The sequence below is a fragment of the Nymphalis io genome, chromosome 3, assembly GCF_905147045.1.
Source record: "Nymphalis io chromosome 3, ilAglIoxx1.1, whole genome shotgun sequence".
In the NCBI taxonomy this organism is placed as follows: domain Eukaryota; kingdom Metazoa; phylum Arthropoda; class Insecta; order Lepidoptera; family Nymphalidae; genus Nymphalis; species Nymphalis io.
The window spans coordinates 11,101,349-11,121,975 of record NC_065890.1 but is presented as its reverse complement, the minus strand read 5'-3'; the positions used below and the strand labels follow the sequence as shown (position 1 = coordinate 11,121,975).

Below are 20,627 nucleotides of genomic sequence, written 5' to 3'. Positions count from 1 at the left end.
ACACATCGTACATTTAATTAGATAATCAATATAATGTGAATGTAGCGCGAATTTTCACGAAATCAAAGTTCTTATATTTTGGTTACAAGCAGAACAAATACATCAACTGCATTAAATTTAAAATCGATTATCTCTGTTTTATATCTTTGAAATCAGCGATAATCATGTTATCAGATAATCTGCACAGTCAACTGCGAATATAAATTGCATGTTAAAAAAAACAGTTATTATAAATGTATTTACGGTGTTGAAGATTACATTTCCTAATTACTTTATTTTGTTATAACTTTTTTATGTTAATTGTAACATTAACACTAGTAATTTTATCGTAAAATATTTTTTTAAACTTTTTTAGCAATCTTTTGTTGGTTTAATGATTGTTTAATGGTTAAAGGCAAATCAATTAATCTAACAATGATCTTCATTTCAGAAACTAGTAGTAAAATTTACACTATTTTAAATTGTAATGTTAATGACGTACGGAAAACGGTACACCGAATCTAACATATTCAATACTAAAATAAAAGAATAATTACATTTGCAAAGAATTATATTAGATATTATTGGCATACTAATTTGTGATGTTTGATAACAGAGTTGAATACTCTGGTTTTAATACTCTTTAAATTATTACTTTGCTTATTATTATATTCACTTAATAAATACACATAATAATAATAATAAAAAAGCTTGTTACATGTGGCTCTAGTACCACAACTTCGAGAACTTTGCTTCTTTATATATAGTTTTTGTTAATTTTTTTACTTACTCTGTAATTCTGCTCAGCGATTTCCTTAGCACGCGTGTTCCCCTGGTGCTGCAAACGCTGTTCCTCCTGTCTGCGCAAGCGCAACGCCTCGTTGTGTGCCTTGGCTTCTTGCTTCAGTCTTCGGTAACGACGCATTGCAATTAGACGTCTAGCGTGACTTTGTATCTTTACTATTGCCCACATCTTGTGGCCGTATGAGCGTCGGACTAGGTAACCTCGAGCAGCTGCCTGAAAAAGTTAAGTAAGGAATTAATACTTTTATTTAATATTCTAATCATTTAAAATAATACATAAAAATATTGAACATACTTGTAATGAGACGATATGCCCACGTAAATGTCTAAACCGGTGAGCCAAAACTCTAGCGCGAATAAGTGCTTGCAATCTCGCGTATCCAACCTTCATTTTGTTGTAACGAATCCTTTGCAACTTTCCTCTCCAATGACGTTGTATTAAAATAGCAGCCGCTCTCATTTTTAAAAATCGTCGCCTATATACCCACCCGCGAATAGATCTTTGCAATATTAGTATTTTTCGAGTAAGCACTCTATCTCTTTCTTGTTCAAGGAATAAATCATGAGCATCTTTCAAAAATACTTTGGTGTGACCTAGCTGGTAATCAGATTTGCCGAGAACAGTTGCGCAAATCTTTGCAGTTGCAGCCCGACATTCGGTTTTATGCGCAGGCGGTACTCCCGATATCAGAAATCTATATCGTTCAACAAATTCCTTAAAACTATGTCTGATTGGATACCCGGCTCTTCTAATTCTAATTGTTTCCATCATTCCAGAATATCTGAGCTGTCTACAGCACAACCCTCGATCGAACATCATGGGTTTTTTAAATTCATTGGGCTTGATGCATCGTATAAAGAAAGGTTGACACGTTCCTAAAGTTCTCATGAGTAAGTCTAATGATTTTTTAAATTGTGTAGACAATGTTGGAGTACGTTTTCGAGTTTCCGAACCCATAATAATGTCTTCTTGAAATATTTGTTGTAGGAACTTATTTGTTGAAATGTGAATCAACTGTAATAAGTCAGCACTAAACGTGTCACGATTTTTCTCCAGGAAACCTCGTGTGTCGTAAAATACGATGCCGGCGAAATGGTTCAGACCAAAGCTTGTGTTTATATCTGACTTAGGTTTGAGGTAGTTTCTATGTGAGCCATGAGTCTTATGTAACTTAGCTAACATAGTTTGATCTGTACCTTTTGGGAATTTGGATTCTTCGTCTATTAACGCCATTATGTTCAACTGCTTCAAAGCAATCAGATCTAAAGCGTCTTGATTATCAACGAATTCTATGTGTTGCCAATTGATCCCCTCATGATTATACTCCTCCTGCTCTAATTTAAATATGTGCCTTACAAAGAACTGTTGAAGATTCTCATTTGCAAAATTAATACAGAATTGTTCGAAACTATTTTGATCAAAGTTTTCAAAACCAAATATATCAAGTACACCAATAGCCGTTCGTGTTGTGGATTTAGGCTTATAAATTGCAGCGTTAATTTTTCTCACGATAGTCACGAACAAACGTCCATAAATACCTTTAACGAACGCGTCTCTAATATCAACTGACTGATCCCTGCTCAGCGTAGACACAACTGTTTCACCATGAGCAAATAAAGTTTTTCTAGTCAAAGCATCAATAAGAGACTGCGTTGGTACCCCTAACAAATGCGCAACTCTCTTTACGTTCGCTTGTTCTATAATTTCTGTTGCATCTAAATTATCAACTACAGTTGCTTCGTATTTTATATTTCCGGTATGTAATACTGCTGCAAGCAGTTTTAATATTTCCCATATTTCTGCTTCGGTAAACAATAGCACTTTCATTGCAGAGCGAATATCTGCAAATTCGGCAGCATCGTCTCTGCCTTCGCATGTGAAGCTGCCACCCTGAAAATTTAGCATTTCTTTATAATTACTGAAACTTTATTTTGTTGGATTGACATTGTTATATATTTTTTTAAAGTTTCTTAATATAATTAGTAGTATTTAATGAATAACGTTTTAGACTAACCAGACATTTGCTTAATTTAAAGACTCTTATTATTAATATTTCTCACCCCAGATAAATAGCGGTACTCCGACGGTTCAGTTAACTCTAATTTCTTCTTTTCTTCTCTCGACAAACCCGCCAGCAGGCAATAAAATACGTGATAATTCCTCTCATCAGTCCCTTGGGATACTATTCTAGACTTTTCTAATAAATATTGTTCTATTTTCGCTCCTTCGATGACGCCGTTGTTGTTAAAATGTATATCGATATATTTACCAAAACGCGACGAATTATCGTTCCGCACGGTTTTAGCGTTACCAAAAGCTTCTAGAATTGGATTCGCCTCCAAAATCTGAAATAATAAAACATTGCTTTTATTTATCTACTCTTTTATAACATAATTTATTTTAATATTATTAAACTAATAATGTATTACATTCTCTCTCTTCGCGAAATTTATATCCTTTGCTTAAGCAGTATTAATGCAAATTTTCAAAGACTGTATATATCTATAGATATATATATATTGAATAATGGATGTCTATTTATTAACAACATTATGCAAAGAGAGAGAAACATTCATTACATTCATTCATACGAATCGTTCTAATTAAATGTAGGCTGAATATTTTATTATTTAAATGTTGTCCATCGCCAATGTTTTTGGATTTTTCTTCAATAAAAATCACGATTATTACAAACGAACCTGTTGTTCTATCCAAGAATGTTTTCCACTAATAGCGGCGAGGTATTGCAAAATTAACTTTGTTGATTCAGTCTTCCCTGCGCCTGATTCCCCGCTGATAACAATGCATTGGTCCTGCCCGTACCGACGCATATGCGCGTATGCATTGTCACCGATGGCGAAGATATGTGGAGGTAGTTCCCCTATCTTCCTCTCCTTATATAACTTGATTTGGTCTGCTGTATAAATTGGTAATATTTGGTAGGGATTCACTGCCACCAATATTGAACCCGTATACGTCTGGAAACATTAACGGTTACTTTTACTTTATTTTATATTTACTACAATTTTTCCACGAACCACGAAAATTGCATCACCGATTTCAACCAACAGTCCAATTCTGGGCGAAATTGTCGGTGTCGTTATTAAATTTACAAATTATTTCGAGAACTACTTACGAGAATTAGTAAACTAAAATATGTTTTTTTTATTAATAATAAAAACCTAATTATGTATTTAATTTTTTTTAATCGAATTAATTGATTATACTGTATCATCCACATCATTCCCACTCACATAAATGAGGTTGTCATTGTATCGGATGAGCAGATTCCTCAGTATACCGGCTTCATGGAGATCGCCCAAGGAGATCATGTCCTCGACGCCATGCACTGAGGTGGCATGCATCGCCTTGATGCGTCTCTCCGGTGGAAGCCATTGTTCGTTGCCGTCGTCGTCGCGCACGCGTATGCGCCGCCCCTCCGCGGCGAGCACGCGTGCTCCGATGGCGACGTCGAACTCGCGCCCTGACACCGGCTCGATCCATATGTAATCACCCTGGAATGAATAAGTTGTGATTATTAATTGCTAGATCTAAATCCACTTTATTCAAGAATGCTGTTACAGCAGTTTTGAATCACATGAAGTTTTTAGGGATGCTATGACCGACTCGGATTGTGGAATATACCATATACCGAAATGAACCGGTAAGAAACTGAAAAAGTTCTCTTTTTAATCAATTTAAATATTATGATTTAATTATTTACAATGAAATATATATATGTATTGAGTTTTTTGTTTAGGGTTATATATAGTTTTTTTTTTAACTTGAATTATTTTTTTAAACAAAAACATCACATCCATTCTTTATCTAAATACACTTTCACTTGTATAGCATAATATCTAGTGATCATTATTATTATTAAAAATTATTTTGTGAATCGACAAACAGTAAGGATGAATGTAAGTAAATACTTTATTGCTCGTATTTTTTACAAATGATTATATTACTTGAGCTTTCTGAGATGACTTTAATGTCGTGTGTCGCGATAATTGATTGAAAAATATACACAACCAATATATAAAGTAGTTTTATTCGCAGAATCTGATATAACTTTGATGTAATGTAAAGAACTAACACAATAATTTAAAAACAGCATTAAAACTAAACTATCTAGGTACTTACAAAAACATGCTATCGCCAACGAAATCTTATTAAAATTCATTAATTCAAACAGTGTCTGATGTGTGCCACAGAAAGTAAGCGGAATCAATAGTGTCGAATTTAATAGAAAGTGTCCCTCCATATTCGCTAAACATCGATTGTTATCAAAGCTTCGGTGAAAGTTATTGTCGTTTCATTCATGCATGTTTAACAATTGCATTAGTCTTGTTTCATTTATTTAATTTAAAATCTTACATTCTCATATATTCGTTCGGTATCCGTTGGACAGATTAACCATGAAAAATCCTTCCCTGTTCTGTAATCTGTTCTTTGATATTAACAACCGACACCTACTTTAGTAAAAACTGGTAGTTCAATCATTCGTTAAAATTATTTATTTAGCCAAGGCAATATTAAATGCTAAAACAAAATTATTAAATAAGAATTATTTTTTCACCCTTCTATATATTTCTATTTAAATGGTTATATAGTATTTGCAGTACGCAAATGTTACCAAATAGCTGTCCGTCTCGACTTTGTACGGGTAAAATTCATACAATCGATGGGACTTTAGAGGTAAAAATGGTTTCTTACGTTTTAAAATAAACCTATGTTTTAAAATTTAGATTTCAAGACACGGTAGTTTTGTCTGTAAATTAATAGTCAGTCAAGTCAAACGATTTTATAATTATCAACATAATGTTTCTCATAAACACTAACTATATATAATGTTATGTATTTTCTATTTACTAAAAACTGAACTCGTTTTATTACATACCTCGAATATATACCCCAGTTCATGTGACATTATTATTCACTATTTTAACACTAATTTTATGTGTAAGTTCGATTTCATGTTTATTGTAGCAGTGTATGAATTTTGAAGTAAATATAGATTAATTTATCAATGACCGCGCGTCTCTGAGGTCGATCATTGATTTCGTAAATTAGAGTACTTTATTATCTATATTTGCTTAATACTAAACTGGAAGATAAAGTTATTTTAATTAAAGCTATTTCTATCAATATTTTTTTCCTTTCTAATTAAATTTCGCTTTTGCTGTTCATGAAATTAAATGTTGGTTTAAAATATTGATACTTTAATAGATTTTTATTGATTTTTTTATAGTATTTGGATTATAAAAAAAGAAAAATTTAATCACGTACATAGTACGTGAACATCAGCAGAAATTAATACTGTTGTGTCGTTTTATATTAAAATTAAAAATCCAGTTTAAGTACGTTAACTATAATTTATTTTGATATGCGAACATCGCTGTCTTTGCACAAATATGCCCATCGTCTGGTGGTAGGGCTTTGTGCAAGCACGTCGGGGTAGGTATCACCCGCTCATCACATATTCTCGATTGTTAATATTTCTTATAATGTTTATGGGCGGAGGTGACCACTTACTATCCTTCAGGTGGCCTATTTGCCAGTCCGCCTACCTATTTTCAAATTGAATAAAGAAGTCTGTCTAGGTATATGATGGAATATTTTGCTGTACACTGTTTTCTTGTCCAAGGGGTTCGGACAGGCTTTTCCGATATTCGTTAGAGCATCACGGTAGCATGCGCAAGCAATCCCGTGGCTCTCTTCGTTAAGACGGAAAGGGAACAGCTGGTTTTTTAGTGAGTATTCCATGCACGGGGCGCACTCAGCGCCTTGAACCGGCGAGCCCCACATACCCCCCTCCCCATTGTTCCCGTGGGGGAAACGCGTAATGCGTTTTTCCAGCGATAAAAAAAAGGTTAGGTTACTTTTTAGCTAAAGTTTTATCTCTATATAAATATAACTATAATTAATATAAATATAACTCATATTAATAGTGACCTTTCTATGTATTGTGATTTAATAAATTTAAGTATTTTATATCTATACTTTTAAAAAAAAAAATTATATTTAAGATTTTCCTTAAAAAAGGTTTTTTTAATTGAAATATTAAGTGAAGTAGTGTTGAAAATCCTTTATATTTTATAAATTTAATAATTAATAATAAGTAGTAATTGTATGAACTTTTTAAAACAGCTCATATAATTATAATGTTACGGTCAGTATTTTTGTGCTGCGTAAGCAGCTCGCGATACATAGGCAGTTAAAAAAGTAGGTGAATGTTACCAAGTGTAACTAGCAAGAAGTCGGTCGCGTGCCTCAAGCGAAGCCCGGTTAGACGGTTTTTGTAGACAATATTTTTGATTGTGTTCATCGTCTTAATATTTTGTTTATTATACACAGTTATTTAATGTATGCAATTCTAAATAAAACCTTTTAACTCTTGCATTACTGCACATTAATTAAAATAAATAATTTTAGTCTTCTATTTAGGTTAGGCAGCTGACAATAAAAATTCTAATAATAGTAATGTAATTGTACTACTATAAGAAACGTTAATAACGCGTCCCGGTTTTAATCGTTATTATGCCGCAGCGTTTTTGCCTTTGAGACTGATGTTCAGAATTATGCCGATATGAATATCGGCTTATGATGTCTTAAAAAATAAACAGCGATGTAATAGTTTCCCAAGTTATCTTTAAGAAAACGAGTGCAAATTATAAACGAAATTTCATTACATTATTGCTTATTTTAATATTAAATTGAAAGGGAGAATTTTTTTACTTTGCTAATATATAAACATTATTGGGGGATAATGTTCACGTAAAATTTCGTCTATTTTAAATTAAATAAAAACTATTTTCTACATTGAAATTTTATTTTACACTTTAAAACGACTAGAATCATCAATCGCTTTATATTTTCGTTAGTACTTTGAATTGAAAACTTGACATTAATTATTTATAACTTTCTAAATATATGTACATGTTTGTTGCGAAACTAAATCGTCGAAAGTATCTCAATTGAACGAATGAAGCCTGCTTAGGTAGGACTTAGGTATTCGTTAAATGTATCGTTTATCTAAAAGCAAGCTTACACGGCTGCAGATCCCCCGTTTCGGGATCCTGGTTTAAGACAATATTGTTGAGGTTTTCTGTCAAGGGATTCTCTGCCGCAGCCCAAAGTTAGAAAGTGCTATAATCTTGTGCCGTGGAAGGTACTTAAAGCCGTTGGTACGATTTGTTCTGATTCCGGTTGTGTCCGAGTCTAGAACACTGAATATTGAGTGCATCTGTGTTTGCACACAAACTTGTCAACTAGTATTGCCATGATACATACATATTGACAAATAGTTTTATAGAAGCAGCTAGACTATAAACAGCTGAATATATTTGGTCGATTTTAAATTTGAAACGACCAAAAAAACCAGCAAAAAATGTTTTTTTTTTAAACTGTATATACAATACCGGACATTATAATTGGCCAATCACAAAACTTTTATCGTCAAAATACCCTTTGGATATTTAAGATTAAATATAATAGATGATAGATAATATATATAAAATGAATTTCTTTAAATAGTAATCAATCGAAAAATTAAGAACGGATTCAAAAATTCTTCGTAGTTATCATTATTTACTTAAAAGGCAAAACCACATATTATATTAGCTCATAGAACTGGTTCGATTTTGAAATTAGAATTTCCTCCCACGCAAGCCTTAAATAGTACGCTTTACAAGTTGCAGGCAAGTCTGAATTTGATTCCACTCTCCCTCTTAATTTGGTATGGCCTGTTTGTTACCACATCGCGGACACAGTTTAGGGTTCCGTAAATGTAATGGATCTACAATTAGAATTAATCATTAGTGTAGGAGCATGATATAATAATACAAAATATTCTGTTTAATTTTCTCATGAGAATTATTAACAAAAACACAGTAAAAATAATTAAAATGTTTTTGTTCCTTAATTATTTTCTTCTTGTGTTTTATAGAAACGATTTAAATTAGACTTCAACATCTTACGCTAACTAACTAATGATGTTACCAAAATGAATCAAGTTTGATGGTACAACACATACCAACGGTCGACGTCCCTTGAAAAAGTTTGAAAGGTTTCTAATTATAATTTTTGCCTTGTATTTTTAATCTGTAGCCACATTATAAATTAAGTGTGCTTGTGTGTGAAAAGGTGAATGCCCTGCAGTGCTAGATTCTGTCTGCTGCCGGAATGTGCTTGCCAAACGCATTGATCGGAACTCGCTTGCCGTGTTTCACTTTCCTGTATAATTTTTGAATGTTTTTTAACGTATAAATTATATTTTCGACACTACTTACGGACTTGCATTTCAAATCCTTACTAATATTATATATGCGCAGGCGTCTTAGTTTGTTTTCGACGTGTTCACGTATAACTACACGCTCGACCATCATTACATTTTGCATACACATTGTCAGGGGTACAATAAAAATATAGGGTACCTAACACTTGAACACGCGGGCGAAACAAGTTATTTATATTTGCACCTAGTTTTTATCACTAGACAAAGTAATATTTATAATAATTTCTCTCTCTTTGTCATCATTTATTTGAAATTCCGAAAAAGGAGACAATAATTTTTAACTAATCGCCCTCCGAATAACGTTTATAGGTAAAACCGTATATTTCCAGCAAGCTTAAACTTATCAAAGTTTTTTGCATTTATACAACATGTCACAAACCTATATTCAAAATTAACACTGCTGATAGCTATGTCTAAATGACATGACAAAATGTAAAAGTATAACAACCATTCTAAATTACTGTAATATATTACAAGTACATTTACACATGACACACGTTTTGCACACACTTTAATATAACAAAGGTTCAACCGAGAACATATTTACTCAGCGTTTTGTAAGCTGTGAACATTTTTATTTATATTTACTTCTCACGAGTACCTCTCGCTTTGCACGTACTCAACTCATTCAAAGGGGTTAATGTTATTCAAGGTGAATTAGCTGTGGAACCTTGAACTTTGAACTTGAGTTCGTAAACATTTTCTGCCGTTTGTAGGGAAAATATTAAAATTCACTTTCTACTATCCACTCGTAAAGTTTCGATGAAATAGTTTGCGACTTTTTTTTGTAGATCGGTATGTTTATAATCAAATTAAAGGCTCTGTTTTCACTTTAAAATAATAAGTATTGTTTAAGTTATGAGAATTTAATATAATTTTATTCTCAAATACTTTTTAAAAATATGGTTAATTGTACCGAACACAATAAAAACGGCGGTGTTATTGGTATTATTCATATCAACATATTTTTCATCACTGAAAATTAAGAGGAACTATTAAAATTGTATACACATAATACAGATAATTTAAAACTTTTATTGTTATTGAAATAAGACATTTAAAATCAGGGCATTAGATTATCTAGTAAATATTGAGGAATTAATCTTCTTACTTCTATCGAGTTCTTAAACGTTTATATCCACTCTATGTTCATATAATGACGTATCATTTCTTATTTCTATTATTCTATTTTATGAACTAACGCTTACGTTATTTACTGAGAAATCGGCGCTTAGAAATCACGTGGTGTATTAATTAATGTAAATAATAATTGAAATTTTAAAGAAAAATTTTACACTTAAAAAGAATGAATGAAGAAAGTAGCTATTAATCGGCCAAATACTCACTCTGGTAACGATCACCATGATGGCGCCGACATGTGGTCACCGGCTCGATCTGCAACAGGGAAAAACCTTGTTTACATATAAATCTTGTTATATCGTGTATGTATTATCCAAAAATATAGTTGGTAGTCGTAATAAATAATGTATTGAACATCGAAACGAAAACAAACGTGGTTAATATATATTGTATTATTTATAAAAGGCAACAGATGCTTTCGCAGTTGTGTATATCGATTTAAATGTATATATATGTATATAACATAAAGCAAAAAAAAAAAGTGATTTGATTTTTTTTTGAATGGATTAATTTTGATGAAACTGTTTCAATCTTCTTAAAAATCTGGAAACATTAAATAAATTGTAATACTTGAAATCAAACAAAAACATATTTATAATATAATCATAGTAGAATGTGGGGTGGATTATGATTTCAATTTAATTCCCTAAAATATACAAACGGTGATGTACTTTGGCAGAGGTTATTTATTATTATATATTATTAAGTTATTTATATATTATTTATTTCACGTAGACACATTGCAAAAACATTATATACCTACAACGTTTATTTTATGACGTCTCGCAATATTGCGACCCGAATAAAGCATGTTTTTGTCGATTTCAACTTTTTGTAGAAAATATGTTCCATGATTGTCGTGTTTCTCACTCGTTACTGTTGATTTTAATGCAAGCAATCCGCAAATAACAACTTCGTTGGTAGTGGACTATACTTCAATCTAAAGACTCAATTTCCTTCCATATCCTTTATATTCTACTTATATTTATTATTTTAAAACTTAAATTTAAATGCGTACCATGCGCATATGACATTAATGCATCACTTACAGCACACACTGCATGTATAGGTAGCATCCGTCATCTAAGCTGTGTCATCGCTAATCACAACTATTTGTCATCAGAATATTACCCGATATAAAATATTCTAATGTTACCTAAAACTTTGATTTTTTTTATGAGCAATATAATTAAATGAATGCCATTATTAAAATTAAAATATAAATGTTTTCATTTAAATTAATTCTTAATATAAAATTATTACTTAACTAAATACTTTACTACAAGTAACCAATTAATTATTTAAGCAAACTTGACGACACATACCTATAAAAGCATTAATCATTTTTCTTGTTCAATCTATCACTGCGTGATTACCAAATAAATGTATATATTATACATACATTTATTTAATCTTATTTGATAGCTTCTTTCAAAGGGTCTACCTTCGAAAGAAGACTAAATAAAACGATTCATCGGGCGTGCTAAACGATGGTTTTTTAATTTATGTACCGTAGCTTTTCAAATAAACAAAGTCGATTTCTGTATTGTATTCCTTTAGGTTTAATAACATACAAATAAAAAATAATTAAATTATTTATAAATATTTCAAATTTCATTATAATAATTAAGATAACGAAAAATAAACATTGGCTTCAGGGCGATTTGTGTCATTATAATATATAATTTGTTCTGTAGATGTATCACGAAATTAACAAACTATGTTTAATAATTGTATTATTAGTCATTACTTAATATTTTTTTACACTCGAAATGTTAAACGTATTGCAGTTTAAAATCTGAATGATTGCTTAACAAGTGTAAGGGATTGTTCTAAGTTAAACATGTACACCGAGCTAATGAAAGTAAAAGGCGTTACTGCGTTTGTATAACGAATGCAGGTGTTGAGTTCTCAATTGTTAGGCTTCTCGGGAATGTTCTAAAACATTGCAAACTTCCTCTCCGTCTCAAACAATACACGAGTAATTACGTTGCGTTTGTTTTGAAAACAATGAAAATAATATTAACAAATGTGCACAAAAGTTAACACAGTCATTTTTGTAGCATTATTAGTTCATGGTTTTGCGTAAGGAAGAAACCTAGTTATGAAAATATACATTATAATTATACCATATCGTCTTAGTGAAAATATTACAACAGCTAAGGACCGAAAAGAGCGAATTTGGTATTCAACATACCAAAACCTACATGTTATTTGGTAGTAGTTGACGACCGGAACTAATCGTATCGGAAGTTCTTTATCAACGGCCATTCACTCGGATTGGGCATTGGCATTGCTGCTTCATTGACATTTAAAAATTCTGTTTAAATATTTAAAAGGAGTCCGTATTTTTGAATTCTGGCTGTAAACTATTGTACCTTGAGCTTGAGCAGAAACAAAAAATGTTATATTTCAACTTGTATGTTCAGAAGACAAAAACATTTTTTATTGGTTTAATTGGAAATTATTTCAAACATGTAGCGTTGACAGCAGAATCGTTCCATATATGTCACGAGTAGTGCCGCTATGTAACGGCAAGACAAGTTACCGAGACGAGACAGGTTGTTTAAACAGCCTCATAGTTATACCGTACCTAGTCTTATCGCAGTTTAGAATAAACAATGGTGTGACGATACTAGTAATCTTATACGATTTACTATGCCAAGGTCGTGTTATCACTTGTACCCCATTTTAATAATGTGATTGTAAAATTAAAATTACATTAATGATTTTTTTTTAAATAGTTAATTAAAAGTCGGATTTTTATTCTTCAATTAACAAATATTATTAAAATAAAGAAATCCTTACTTTTACTAATGTTTATTAAAAATAATTCGTGTTTTGCAATGTTTTTTAAATTTTAGTATAAGTAGATAAGCACATACGAATATCTAGATATTTTTGTTTCTAATGATTCTAAATAACAATTTTTACCTTTTAAATATTTTAAACATAGTTATTATAGTAATTGTGAACAAATCAACCGTTCATATCACCTGTCGGTAGTATCAGTCACGGATGAACAAGATCGGGTGCGTGCGTGCGTGCAAGGTTCCCTCAAAATAATGTAACAATTCGATTATCTACTTAAATTTACTCGAACACGACCCTCCCGGTCATAGTTTATACTTATTGAAAAGGAAATTGGTTAGTTTAAATGCCTTGGAGGGAATTTCTGTATTTATGTTACAAATCAAAGGCTCCGATTTCTTTATTAAAGTATCCGAATTAATAGCTCTTGGCTCGGTGTTAGTAAAATGTAAGTATCTTTATTTATGAAATAAATTATAACAAAAAAAGTTATTAATCTTTAAATTCTTCAATAATTATATTTTTTTATGATAATCTGTCCAGCCTCATTGATATTGATAACAAACACTTATACACAAAATTCTGTAATTATAAAATTACTGCGTACGAAGTATTTGTTTTCTAAATAACACATGTTATTTAAAATACATAAATAAATAAATAAATAGCAGTATTTTTTTTACTTTGTTTGGTACCTATTGATAAATAATTTAATGCACCTATGTCTACAATTCAGTATCCATGTAGGGCACTGCCATTACAAAATACATACTACCTACATGCTTCGTACAATAACGGAAGTTCCAGCGAAACATGTTGCATATCTTAGTGTCGATTTTTTTTACATATTAATGCAATAAAACAGTAGGTTTTAACGGAGTCGTAGCATACATGAACTATTTTATAAAAACTTTTTGGAGATGGATATTTTTTATACTATTGGTAGGCGGACGAGCAAATGGGCCACCTGATGGTAAGTGGTCACCAATGCCGACAGACATTGGCTATGTAAGAAATTTTAACCATCGCCTACATCGCGCATTGGAAACTAAGATGTTATGTCCCTTGTGCCTATAATTACACTGGCTCACTCACCCTTCAAACCGGAAAATAACAATACCAAGTACTGCTATTTTGCAGTAGAATATCTGATGGTGGTACCTACCTACCCACCTACCCAGACGAACTTGCACAAAGCCCTACTACCAGGATATTATTACTATCGTTATACAGTAAAAAATAATATGTAGAAAGTATGTTTTATCGGTGTTACCGTTAATTCTATAACTATAACGCACCATATTTATAAATATTTGTTTAGATATTATAACTTAATTGTACTTACTATTCTTTATTTCATTTTCTTTATTTTTTTCTCTATTTCTTTACTTACTATTCTTTATTTAAGTCTTCTAAAGTGTTTTTTCTTGACATCTATTTTTTTTTCTCTTTCAATTTATTTATAATCATGATTTATTAAATATCTAATATTATTATCATTTCAACTCATATCAATTATATCCTGGGACATTATTCACACACGGCCATTTGATCCCAAACTAAGCAGAGCTTGTACTACCTTGAATCCAAACAACTGATATACTACATATACTACTTTTCTTTTGTAAATACATGTTTATATAGATAATTACACCCAGACTCAGGACAAACAGATATGTTCATGCTCACAAATGTTTGTCCTGGGTTGGAATCGAACCCACAACCTTCGGCGTCAAACGCTGACTGGCTCGTCAATATTAAAAACTTCAAAATTTGGAACCTTACTTGTTTTCAATTTCATACGAGGTATTCGTGGAATTTTCTGCGATTAAATTGCGTACATACACTAATAGGGAAGAAAAAATAATAGAATATTGTATACATTATTATTATATATTGTATTCCTTATTTCATCATTATCAAAGAGCTAAATGCTGTAAAGCCTGTACAACATTGCAAGATATATGTCGGAAATTTTAAAGTAAATAGATAATGTATAAGAGTGAAACTTTGCAAGCAACTTGTACAAGATAACAATGTATATTTAGTTTACTTGTTAAATGAGTAATTTCTCAACGGGTCTTTTAAACGGTAATTATTTAATTTATTATTTGTTCGTTATTCCGCAAGCAGGTGAAAGCAAATCACTGAGAATACCTATTTTACAAAGAAAGTTTATGTGTGGAATTTCTCTAGGCCTCACATGAGTTTCTCAACATGATCAATTTTAATGGACTTGTAGTATACAAAATATTATGCTGTAAAATGTACTATGTATCAATGAAAGCCTTATATTTAAAGAAATTATTTCCATTATTTTATATCAATTATTTTTGTAAAATCATAATATGATATTTACGTAGAGCATCTTAATATAATTCCTAAAAATAAAACAGATACAAAAAAACTGAATAATAAAGAGCTTCATTTAAGGATTTTTTTTTAATTCTTCCAGCACACCCAAGAACGAAAAAAATAATGAAATTAAATGATAAATGCTAACATTTATATCTGGACATGATGGTGAAGTCAAAACTTATCTGTACGTACATTATATCCATACCAGAATTCAATTAATTCGTATAGTTCAATTTAATCGTATGTTTAATCGGAGGGAAATCAGATGAGCTTGCACAAAGGTGCAAGCTCATCTGATTAGGTACATCAGATTTTCAACCATAAAACAGCAGTTCTTAGTATTGTTGTGTTTCGGTTTAAAGGGTGAGTGAACCAGTGTAAATATAGGCACGAAAACCATGACATCTTATTTTCCAAAGTTGGTGACGCATTGGCGATGTAAGGGATGGTTAATATTTCTTACAATGCCAATTTCTATGGGCGGTGGCGATCACTAACGAACAGGTTTCTCATTTACCTATTTCATGTTAAAAGCAAACATATATTCCATGCTATTTGCTAATAAAACAAATAAAACTCTGCTATGTTATGAATGCACTTCAAACAGTTCTTGATTAATATATATTTTTTATAACACAACTTTATTCCACTTAACTACTAATATTTTCGATCAACAATATTTGTTGATCAGACTTATATCCACTTTAACTTTTTTTCTAAAGATCCGATAATGACTTTGCCGATATTCAAAAAGTAAATTTTTCGCGAATCGTAATAATATTGTTAGTATTCAATACGATAATAATAATAATTTATTTATTCAAGTAACAAGACTCATATACAAAATTACAAAAAAATAAAATAAACACTACTATCTACTACTTATACAATTTACTGGTCCAGCCGAAACTTTACAACAGCGGTTTATAAATATACAGTCTAGTCTGTTAGCTACCATGATTAGAATTTTGTTTGAGCTGGCCCGCACCCTGTGAACCAAGGATGCACACTTTTTTCGCATTAATGCGTAAAAACAGTCTATATTCAATTCAGCGAACATCCCTGAAGCACTATAGAAGCGAGGCAAACCCATCAGCAATCTAAAGGCGTTATTGTACTGGACACGAAGAGCATTGTATGATTTTAATGTATTTTTATTATTTAATTAGCCCACAAACTACATGTATAAAAAGAGGTACAGTAAGCGCGGAATAATGTTTTTTTACAGCCCCTGAAGCACGCGTAAATCTTCTGACAATCATGTTAGCTTTTATTGACAATGCTCTCCTCTCCCTTTCAATGTCATTATCATCCTTGAGACTGGTGGTTAGTATATGTCCAAGGTATTTAAATTAGAAAATTAAATACGATGTCGTTATCGAAACTTTGTACAGTACTGTCAATGTAAAAAGAGGGCGCGCTGGTCGTAACGAGATAAATGTTTATAAAAAGAATAATAGGGTCACCGCATGTCATCCCTTAGTGTAATATAAATCTTTCCTCCTCATACAAGCGACAAAAATATTAATTACTATGTAATAAGTTTAAATGGTTCTTCATCCGATTGATTAGTGTACATCAACAGCATTTAATTAAGTTACTCTGTGAGAGAATACTAATTATATTAGTTTAAAATACATAAGATACATATAGAAACTTATATTTATTAACTTGTATTGAGTTAAATTGCAAAACGGTAGGTATATAAATAAGTATTATATGAATATATATTTAATGTGAAGGTCATTATATTAATAATGCAGCAGAAAATATACTTCGTATTCATTTAATGTCAATGAAGCCTTGACGTGATTAAACGTCATATATTACTTATATTCAATTCGCTTCGCACAATTTGCATGTCTAATAAAGAAAAACGTTGCCATAACAAGAAAGAAAAAAATAATTTAGTGATGTAACGACGAGTTGATATTCAAAATACTGTCATACATATATATTTATTTATATACCGTCTATTTATTTTACTTTAGACATAAGCGCGCCTATAAAGTTCCATAATTATTAACAAGCAACCAAAGACAGAAAAAATAAATACATCATGGATTTTGTTTTTTTTTACAATATTCCCGATATCGATATTTATTGAGACCACAGATCATTATGTAACGAAGAGTATTCATATCATTTTTCCATGGATAAATATAAAGTGTAGCTGTGTAAGTTAAATTAATTCATTTTATTTACACAAGTATATATTATTATCAATCAGATAATCATATTCTTTTATCAGCCGGAAGACATCCACTGCTGAACAAAGGGCTTCCTCAAGGATTTTCACGATGGCCGGTATTGCGTTACTAGCAACCAACGGCTTCACGCGATCCTCACAAGATTGTCAGTCCACCTTGTCTTTCGGTTCGTGGTTGCAATTAGAGTACCTTTCTGTCCCAGCGGCCATCACAGTTAGAGATATTGGCTGATTACTGCTACTTCAACTCAACAATTCTTAGGGCTTTGTCGTTACTTTGGTGCGCTGTGGATATCACTATAACTTGCTTTTAAAACAATCGATATAAAAATATGTCATAAGAATCGAATGCAAGTAAAACGTTCAAAACTTCTCTTGGAGTTATTTGCCTATTTTGTTATCTGTAGTATTTAACTTATATTTATTCATATGTTTATTTCTACACCTAAGGTATTTAATAGGCTGTTCACACAAGGCGACCTAAAAGAAGCGGCTACACGCTCTTTTATACGACGTACGGTGCAATTTAACAATATAATGTGTGACTTTAGTTTATTTATTTATGCTAAGAAAGATACACCTACTAATCACTAAACACTTATGTAAGATAAATTTTATATTTGTGAAAAGTGTGATTTTCCTTTGCAGTTATATACTACATTTATATTTAATAACAAAACTGGCCAGCAACAATATATGTATATTAAAAAAGAAAAAAATCTAATCACTATAATATTTAAATAAAATAATAATAATAATTCAAATAATAATAATATTTAACATAAAAATACAAAAACTGAACTGGGTGACTTGTAAATAAGTATTATAAGGTTAATTATGTAAACATAATGAAATGAAGTAGAAAATAAGTTATTAATTATTAGTACATTTTAATACACATGGAATCGAATATTGCTTCGACAGTCCCGTTTTTATTGTAAGTGTATAATTGTCCTAATAGCGCGAATGTGCTGTGTCAACATATTGTGGACATCGAGTTACATAATCCAATACTTTAATGTATGCTATTTAAAATACCTGAATTTGTTAGGTAAAACAATTTTGTGTTACATAATATATATAGTAATATTAGGAATACAACTTAGATGGAACCTACATCTGAGTTGTATTACTAATATAATATTAATTGGTAGATCAAATATTTTTACTGCATTAAGCTCAAACATATTCTTTATACGAATGTGTTTCTTCCAAAGTGCAGCGTCCACCATATATAAAATTCCCTTTAACATTACATAGTAGAATTAGATTTAATAAATATATTTAATAAAATATATATAAATATACATATTTTTGACGACTATGAAACTCGATACGAAAGGGGCAAGATCGACCAGACCTTACAAACTACGCAGTCTAGTTTTGCGACACATAAATTAGAGATTAGAATTTTAATATAGACTTACTTACGGTTAAAATAAATATTAAATCTACCTTAAATAACTACAGTACAAGGTGACATTATGGCAATTTTCGTCAAGATCTCTATTTTTTTAAATTATAGTCTATGTTACTTACTGATAATTAGCTTTCTGTTCGTGAAAGATTTTTTTAAAATCGGTTTAGTAGTTTTTGAGTTTATCCTTTACAAACAAACATACAAAAATTTTAATTTAAGAGGTAAATTAATAGTTATAATTAATAGTTATAATTTGGTATGGGAAAAGCGACCCTATTGTCGCCCTGTTGTTATTTGTTTTGGATGGCTACTTTTTTTCGACTTGTGATTTCGATGAAACAAAGCTAAATATTGTTTTGTTTGAGTTTGCAATCGGTTGAGATCGATTGAGACAAACTTTTAAATTATAAACAGCGCCAAATATGTTTTTTTTTTGAGTAACAACCATACACAACGGCTAATCATGTAATTAGTTCATGTAATTGCGGCGCTAATTTCCTCAAAATCTGTTTTTTTATTTTAATAAAAAAACAGCTAATAATAATTTAGCATCAAGTTCATTAAATAACGTGAGCTCCGGGTAATATTAAATTAAAAAAACAATCGGAGTAAGATATTTTCCTGTGGTAAAATGTAATGGCAATACATCGGTGAAAACCGTGATGAGGGTACAAACATCCAACCAGACAGACAAAAATTCTAAAAACTGTTGTTATGGCTTCAGTTGCTTTAATAAAGACTTAGTTTTTTATTCAATATCTTTAATGTTCAGACATCGGGCTGTTACAATTTTATTATATGTAGATATAGGTTATTGTAATAATGTCAAATCCATGTGGGATTTGACATTCAACGTCACACGTTAGATTCTTCGGATATTCATCAGTTTGTCCATCAGCCTGACTTTCATTTTTAACGATTGGTTTTCGTTTAATTGTTTATTTAAAAAAAGTCTATATTCATGTAAAGCTTTTTGAAACGGTATCATATTTAGTCCCTATAGATCGTAAAAGATCACGAGTTTATATCTTGTTCTTTATTCTTAGAATTGAATGTGCATTGAACGGTATCAAAACGCATCATAACAATGTATTCATAAAACGCAACATAATTTTTTATTGAAGAAGGCAGACGAGCACGCGCCATCATTTAATAATTATCACCACTTCTCGTGGACACTGGTAAGAGACATTAACCTAATACTACCAAGGGCGTTTTCCAAATTCGCGTCTTTTATTACACAAATATCCCTTTTACTTTTTGGCACAATGTTGATGATTGGATGGTACCTACACAAACACCCTTAAGCACGATAAAAACACATATTAAATCTCTAGTATTGTCGTATACATATACTATTCATACTTTTTTACCTAATTATACTAGCGGTGGCAATTGCCGCCTGTAACCTAGTTACTTAAATGCGAAATAGAAAATAAACAGTGTTATATATTTCAAAAAATAATCGTTTAAGGATTATTAACTTTAAGAAGTTAACATCTTTGATTGCAAACATATATATATACATATGTCTGTACAATAGGTTAACATATGACTTCAGACTGGCAGTTACTTTCGCATTTATAATATTAAGTATAGATTACCTAAT

At 31.0% G+C, this 20,627-nt stretch overlaps 1 protein-coding gene across 5 annotated transcripts in view; it reads right to left on the bottom strand.

Annotated features, from left to right (window-relative positions):
* Nucleotides 1-20,627, bottom strand: part of LOC126781147 (myosin-VIIa) — a 32,441-nt gene that overhangs the window by 7,741 nt on the left and 4,073 nt on the right. For all 5 annotated transcript variants that reach the window (XM_050505976.1, XM_050505975.1, XM_050505974.1 and 2 more), the window contains exons 2-7: nt 10,427-10,475; nt 4,039-4,299; nt 3,484-3,762; nt 2,845-3,129; nt 1,079-2,674; nt 770-997 (exon numbers count right to left, since the gene is read on the bottom strand). In XM_050505976.1, coding sequence (XP_050361933.1) covers nt 770-997; nt 1,079-2,674; nt 2,845-3,129; nt 3,484-3,762; nt 4,039-4,299; nt 10,427-10,444 — 2,667 coding nt within the window. In that variant the 5' untranslated portion in view covers nt 10,445-10,475. The remainder of the gene's footprint in view (nt 1-769; nt 998-1,078; nt 2,675-2,844; nt 3,130-3,483; nt 3,763-4,038; nt 4,300-10,426; nt 10,476-20,627) is intronic.